The 8,008-nt window shown below is 40.2% G+C and overlaps 1 protein-coding gene across 1 annotated transcript in view; it reads left to right on the top strand.

Moving 5' to 3' along the window:
* The window catches only part of LOC109372836 (heterogeneous nuclear ribonucleoprotein K-like), an 8,994-nt gene extending 4,813 nt beyond the window's left edge, over positions 1-4,181 (top strand). Inside the window, 3 exon segments of the mRNA XM_019626340.1 lie at positions 3,362-3,527; positions 3,530-3,701; positions 3,758-4,181. Of these exon segments, the coding sequence (XP_019481885.1) occupies positions 3,362-3,527; positions 3,530-3,701; positions 3,758-4,097 (678 nt within the window). The 3' untranslated portion in view covers positions 4,098-4,181.
* The last annotated feature ends 3,827 nt before the right edge of the window (positions 4,182-8,008 follow it).

Here is an 8,008-nt window from a genome sequence, read left to right as displayed (position 1 = left end):
AGGAAGAGCGGAGGCCAGGTAAGAAGTGCCTGGTGCAGAGCAGCAAGGAGGAAGGAAGTAGGGGAGAGGCTAGAGGGGTAACTGCATGCGTTGGGGGCCGGAGGGTAGACGGGCACTCAGTACAGGAGAGGGACATTTCCCCGCGTTGCTTTCTCAGGCTCGCTCTGGCTGCTTGTTGAGAATAAGCTGTAGTGAATGGAGGGCAGGTCAGGGAAATTATTTAGGAGGCTATGGCGCCACAATCCAGACAAGAGATAATGGTGCCTTGAACCAGCTTGGCATCAACATCTGTTGGTTGAAATCGAAATATATTTTTTTATATTGCAGTGACTATTTTTTTCAATTATAGTTGACAATATTATTTTATATTAGTTTCTGGTGTACAATGTAGTCGTTAGAAATTGATATAATTGATATAATTCATAAAGTGTTACCCCTGCTATTTTGAGAGTGAAACTGACAGAATTTGTTTATGGGGTAAAGAGACAGAGAGGTCAAAGGTAACCCAAGGATTTTGGCCTGAGCAACTAGAAGGATGGAAACGTCATTAACTGAGTTGAGGAAAACTATGAAAGGAGGATTCATCTGGGGTAGGTTAAATTTGAGATGCTCATTACATACCCAAGGGAAAATGTTGAGGGGATAAACATGGTGCCAAGCTTTACAAATATTAACTCCTGCAATCCCCATAACAACACCATGAGGTCGGGAGTATTCTTGGCCCTATTTTATAGGGGACATTGAGACCCAGAGAGAATGAGTGACTTACTCAAGGTCATATAGCTAGTAGGTAGAACTGGGGAACTGGGATTCACAGCCAAGCAGTGGGATCTGGAATACCTGCTCTTCAAACCGCGCTGCCTCTGGCTGAGCAAACACACTCACACCCACCGAATTTCTGTCAATTACGGAGCCTTGCCATTAGCTCTGAGCCAATCACTGTGGCCTGGAGCTGGCCTGCTCTGATTAGATTAGGCCTCAGTCTCCTGCTGCCTAAACCAGGGTCTGGAGCCCCACATGGGTAGAGAGTGGAGAGGGGGAAGTTTTCCAGAGAAAAATCAGGAAATTGTCACCAAATAAGGATGCTGCATTTCAAAAACAACAGAAAAGCACACAAATGGACATCAAATCTATCCTGCTCATAGCAAGTTGGGCAAAGTTTATATATTGGTTATTTCATTATCAATTTCAAACCACCCAGAACACCCCCAAAATTCATGCCAAAATTTTTTAAACAACTTTTCTTATAAGATATTTACTTGATTCCCTGGGAGACTTATGCTTCCCATTTTTATATTCCTACACAAAGAGGCTAAAGGTCAAATATCTCAGCTGAGGGGAGGAACAGATACTTGAGTATCTACCAGACAGCTGAGCAATGTGTTCCCAAACCTAGCATTCATCAGAGCAGGGTAAACACAAAACAAAAAACTCAAAACGAAAGCCACAAGTAGAATTCACTGAAAGCAGGGGTACTAAATATCATTCACTGATTTTATTTTGCTTTAAAAAAAATATTTAAGTTGTTTCAGGCAACTTAGGAAACTAAGAGCAGTTTCAGGCTCACAGCATAAACGGATCAGAAATTTGAGTTTTCACCCCTCTTTCCTACACACAGGCACCGCCTCCCTCACTATCAGCTTCTCCACCAGAGTGTTGGTGCATGTGCCACAATCAATGAGCCTGCATTGACCAATCATCACCTGAAGTCCACACTTTCCCTTAAGGTTCACCCTTGGCTTTGCACATTGTATGGGCTTTCACAAACCATGGAATGACATATTCCACCATCATAATTTCATACACCATAGATTCACTACTCTAAATGTCCTCTGTGCTCCCCCTATTCCTCACTCCTTTCCCCCTGACTTCTGGCAGCCACTGATCTTTTAACTTCCTACCCAGTTTTGGTTTTCCAGAATGTCATATAGTTAGAATTATACGAGTTTTGACATTTAAGTTTGTGAACTTGTTGCAACAATGTTGCTAATCTTTTTTGATATCAGAAGGATTATTCATTATGAATTTGTACCAACTGGACAAACAGTTAACCAAGTTTACTATTTGGAAATGCTGAAAAGGCTGAAGGAAAAAGTTAGACGAAAACGACCTGAACTTTTCACCAACAATTCATGGCTCTTGCATCACAACAATGCACCAGCTCACATGGCACTGTCTGTGAGGGAGTTTTTAGCCAGTAAACAAATAACTGTATTGAAACACCCCTCCTACTCACCTGATCTGGCCCCCAATTACTTCTTTCTTTACCAGAAGATAAAGGAAATATTGAGAGGAGACATTTAGGTGACATTCAGGACATCAAGGGTAACATGATGACAGTTCTGATGGCCTTTCCAGAAAAAGAGTTCAAAAATTGCTTTGAAGGGTGGACTAGGTGCTGGTATCAGTGCATAGCTTCCCAAGGAGAGTGCTTTGAAGGTGACCATAGTGATATTCAGCAATAAGGTATGTAGCACTTTTTCATGATTAGTTCGTGAACTTAATTGTCAACTTATATAGTATGTAGCCCTTTCAGAGTGGTTTCTTTCATGTAATCATATGCATTTAAGTTTTCTACATGTCTTTTCATGGCTTGTTGGCTCATTTAAGCACTGAGTAATATTCTATTGTCTAAATGTACCACAGTTTATTTATCCATTCACTTGCTGAAGGGAATTTTGGTTATTTAGTTTTGTTTTCTGAAACTAAATATTTTTCAACCCAATAAATTTTAGAATTCTGCTTACTTTGCTAATTAATAAGTAGTCAAAGTAAAGTTCAAATAGGTATTTTAGAAAGATATCCCTTCTTTCAAAGTAACAGCTCTATAAATAGCTTTTCAAATTACAATAGTAATATTCTGCTCATATGTAATATTGAAAATTAAGAAGAGTACCAAGAAGAAAATAAAATTACTCATAACTTCATCACTCAGAAGTAAATATCATTAATAGTAATAATTATGTGTATATATGATTTCCCAGAATTTATATCCTAGAATTTTAACTTCACATTATATGATAGATATTTTACCTGCCTTTAAAAATCTTTCATAAATAGTATTTCTTATAATACATAATCTTCTATAGTATCATCATTCCACAGTTATTGGATCATTATTCTGATTTCAAATATTTCTTCCCTTATGATTTTCTTATGATAAATGTCTAGAATTTGAATGAAAATGTTATTGTTGTTAGAAAAAAAGGACAAAAATCAAAAGAAACTGGAAATTAAAACATATTTTAAAGCTGGCTGCAGACGCCATTACCCTCTATTTCTCTGCAGATTCAACCTTGATGAGATCTTGCCTATATCCTGCTTGTTTATAGCCTAGATTTTCGTGTCCCTTTAATCCAAGAAAGTTGAAATCGAGCAGTTAGAGGGAAGGTTCCACAACAGCGTAATCAATGATGACTTTGGTAAACATCCTGCAGAAAATGTGGAAGAGGAACAAGCTTTTAAAAGATCTAGAAACACTGATGAGATGGTTGAATTATGCATTCTGTTTCAGAGCAAGAATGCTGGGCAGTGATTGGAAAAAGAGGCAAGAATATTATGGCTTTGCATACAGACTACAATGCCAGTGTTTCAGTCCCAGACAGCAGTGGCCCTGAGTGTCTATTGAGTATCAGTCCTGATTTTGAAACAATTGGAGAAATTCTGAAGAACATCATCCCTACCTTGGAGGAGGGCCTGCAGTGGCTGTGACCTACTGCAACCAGCCAGCTTCCGCTTGAGTGTAATACTGTGGAAGGTTAAATGACCAACGCTGTAAAGGAAGTGTCGACTTTGACAGTGAGTTGCGGCTGTTGATTCATCAGAGTTTGGCAGGAGGAATTATTGGGGTCAAAGGAGCTATAATCAAAGAACTTCGAGAGAACACTTAGACAACAATCAAGTTTTTCCAGGAATGCTGTCCTCATTCCACTGATAGAGTGCTTCTTATTGGAGGAAAACCTCATAGGGTTGCAGACTGCATGAAGGTCATCCTTGATCTTATATCAGAGTCTTCCATCAAAGTATGTGCACAGCCTTACAATCCCAATTTGGTGGACCTATTATTGCTACACAAGAAACTACTCCCAAAGATTTAGCTGGATCTATTATTGGCAAATGTAGTTCAGCAGATTAAACAAATTCGGTATGAGTCAGGAACTTCGATCAAAACTTATGAACCCTTAGAAGGGTCTGAAGATCGGATCTTTACCATTACAGGACCACAGGACCAGATACAGAACGCATAAAATTTGCTGCAGAACAAATCCTTCACACTGCAGAACAGTGTGAAGCAGTATGAAGATGTTGAAAGATCCTAATGCAAGATTTTTTTTTCTTTTTTATAGTGTGAAACAGTATTCCAGAAAGTTTTTCTAAGTCAAGTGAACAACTGAAGGAGTCATGCATCTTTTTGGTTTTTTTTTTAATCTCTTGTTCAAAAAACAAACATGCCTCTGCTTCCCAGGTGTTCTGCATTTGAGGTGTAGTGAAATCTTTGCTGCTCACCAGATGTAATGTTTTAGTTCCTTACAAACAGGGTGGGGTTGGGGGGTGGAAGGTGTGCCAAAACTAACATTGAAATTTTCAAACAGCAGCAGAGTGAGCCAATTTTAAGTTGTGTTCATTTTTGGTTAAAAAGGAAAGTTCCCCTTATGTGATTATTGTGAACACTTTGCTTTATGATCACTGTAACATCTGGGGGCGGGAGAGACAGGGAGGAAAAGGGACAATAGTCCTTATGTCCCTACAATTATTCAGTGCAGTATGCAGAATGCAATGCTCTTTTGTAAGAAACATTTTATGATTTTTAAAATAAATTTACTGAACCTATTTTTGGTGGTCATTTTCTTTAAGACGGTCATTTTTCAAATGGCTAAATTCCCCAACTCACCCTAAAACTAAACATTAAGTTTGATTTTTCCAGCTCCTCTGTTGGAATAAATAAATACATCTCTTGAACAGAGGCAAAATACCTTGGCCAATTCAGTTCGGGTGATTTTTCAATGATTTGAAAGATCATTACTTGTGAAAAAATTCCATCATATACATTCATGCTTACAAGCTGAGGATTTTTTTTGCAAATGCTTTTCCCCACTTTGCAACAGTTTTCTATGTTAATAATTGTGAAAAGGACAAGGTGGGCATCAGTACTACAAATTATGTAATGGTATAAGTATATACTAGAAGCTTAATGGCAGCTAATTTTATTAATCAGAATAATACTTGGTTATGGAAACAACTGATGCTAAATAAATTCTGATTGTTTTTATGAGATAATTTCTCATCTATAGACTTAAACTGTGAGCCTGCCTACTGTCTATTAAACTTTGGAATATTTTTTTCCACTGTATGCAAATTGAAAGAAAAAGATGTACCATTTCTTTGTTTTATGTTGAATAATGTAGGAAATGTTTGTGAACAATTTAAAAAAATGATGAAAAATTTCCTGTGGATGTTTTGTGTAGTATCTTGACATTTGTATTAATAGTTAAAAGTTCACTTCCAAATAAAACTCCCATAATACTAGAATTTATGTTTGCCCAATTTGAACAAGGGGTACTTGACACCTGTAAAATTTGTTAAAACGTTCCTCTTGTAAGAAAATACAGTAATTCTAAATTATTTTAAAAACATATTCCAAAGCTATAATCATTAAAATTCATGCAGAAAAAAAACAGCTCATTTCTCCAGCTTACATTAGTTATGAAGAACATCATCAAGAATATAGAAGTTATTCTCTTTTCTTTTTAAAAATTGCATTTAGTCTGCAGTTCCAAATGGCAGAGTAGATAAATGCAGTGCTTGCCTCATCCCGCTAACACATCAAAATTATGACTATATCATAGAACAATCAACCTGGGAAACCATCTGAAATCTAGCTGAACAGAAATTTATAATTAAAGATATAAAGAAGCAGCCAGATCTAGACTGGTAAAAGGGGCAGAAATGCGAAATGAGCTGGTCTTACACTCATGTGTGGCAGTTGAAAATCTAGAGCGATATCTTGGCCACAGAGGTTCCCCACAAAGGAGCAAGGAACCCCAGGCTCCTATACCAGGTTCCGCAGCCTAGTGGTGACTCTGGGAATGTCAGAGATATGTGGGGGAAAACTGAGTGTGGAACTTCAGGGCAAGGACTGCAAGGACAGTCCCCATTTTTCCTGTGTGGGGCCTTCATCCTGTGCAGCCGGCAGGTGAACACCATCTTTTCTGTGTTGAGCCTACCCCCATATCGCCAAACCTGAATCTGACTGGTCTGGTGAGCTTCTCTGCTCAACCCTGCTGATTCACTGAGACCCTGCCTCATCCAACTGGCATACTGTAGGAGGCTCTATCAGTGGCTGAATTTTATGGGAGCCGGCAGGTGTCAGCAGGCCTCAGAGTATCCTAGCTTATTGTGGAGCTAGCCCAAACCCGGTGTTGGTGGCAGCCATCCTCAGCCTGTAGCATGGTCTCTCCAGTGTATCTCTAGGTACAGCACAGGCAACGACCAACCATGGTTCACTTTGTAGCTCCTACCAGGTACTTCCCTGCAAGTCCTATGCAGTGGCTGACCTAGGCCTGCACAAGAGTTCCTTCCAAGAGGCCCCAGAACCAACATACTTGGAAGTTGACTTTGCTGAAGTTGACAGCAAAGAACTGCCTAATTAGCTCCAGAAGTGGCACACACGAAGGGCAGTCTCAACAGGCACCAGAGCCTGCTGGGGCAAATCCCACTCCATGGGTTAAGCTGCTCACACAGCAACCCATAAACTGTGGACGTGGCCAAACCCCACAGCCAATCACCCTGAGGGTCAATCTCACCCACTGACATGCCAATAGCAATCAAGACTCAACTAAAATAAGAGAGCACACACAACCCATACAAGGACACTTCTAGAGCACCCTGAGCCGGGAACCAGGGAGACTGTGCCACTGGGCCCCACAGAACAACTACTATATAAGGCCACCTGGCAAGACTGGGAGACATAGCAGCTCTGCCTAAGACATAGAAACAAACACAGAGAGGCAGCCAAAATGAAGAAACAAAGAAATATGCCCCAAATGAAAGGACAGGAGAAAACTCCAGAAAAAATAACTAAAAAAAATGGAGACAAGCAACCTACCAGATACAGAGTTCAAAACAGTGGCTAAAAGGATGCTCAAGGAACTTAGTGAGAACTTCAACAGAGAGATAGCAAGCATAACAATAGACATAGAAACCATAAAAAAAATCAGTCACAAGTGAAGAATACAAAAACTAAAATGAAGAATACCCTAGAAGAAATCACTAGCAGACTAGTTGAAGCAGAGGACTGAATCAGCGATTTGGAAGACAAGGTAGTGGAAAACACTCAATCAAAACAGCAGAAAGAAAAAAGAATCCAAAAAAATGAGGAGAGTTTAAGAGACCTCTGGGACAACATTAAGCATAACAACATTCACACCATAGGGGCACCAGAAGGAGAAGAGAGAAAGCAAGGGACTGAGAATCTATTTAAAGAAATAATTACTGAAGGGGCCAGCCAAATGGCTCAGCCGGTTAAGAGTTAGTTTAAGAGCACGAGCTCTGAGCAACAAGGCTGCCGGTTTGATTCCCACATGGGCCAGTGATGCTGCACCTGAGCTAGGCTGCCACTGAGCTGCCAACAGGTGGCAGGATGGCTCAGCTGGTGAGAGTACATGCTCCCAACAAAAAGACTGCCTGTTCAATGGTGGGCTACACCCGCCTGCAACTAATACTGAACTTGTCACCTTGAACTGAGCTGCCACCTGGATGTCTCAGCAGATAGAGCGCGCACTTTTATCAACAAGGCTGCTGGTTCGACTCCTGCATAGGATGGTAGCTACGCCTAACTGCAACTAAGATTGAACACAGCACCTTGAGCTTAGAGGCCACAAGCTGCCGACGGGCATCCAGGTGGCGACTGGCGCCCTCCACAACTAAGATTAAAGAACAACAACTTGGCTGGTCCCCTTCCCTAGTTCCCCGATATTGTTCCCTCCCCCATTTCCCCAATTTAAAAACA

The sequence above is a fragment of the Hipposideros armiger genome, unplaced genomic scaffold, assembly GCF_001890085.2.
Source record: "Hipposideros armiger isolate ML-2016 unplaced genomic scaffold, ASM189008v1 scaffold_666, whole genome shotgun sequence".
NCBI lineage: Eukaryota > Metazoa > Chordata > Mammalia > Chiroptera > Hipposideridae > Hipposideros > Hipposideros armiger.
Note: the sequence above shows the minus strand (reverse complement) of the source record. Positions and strands in the feature narration are given on the sequence as shown.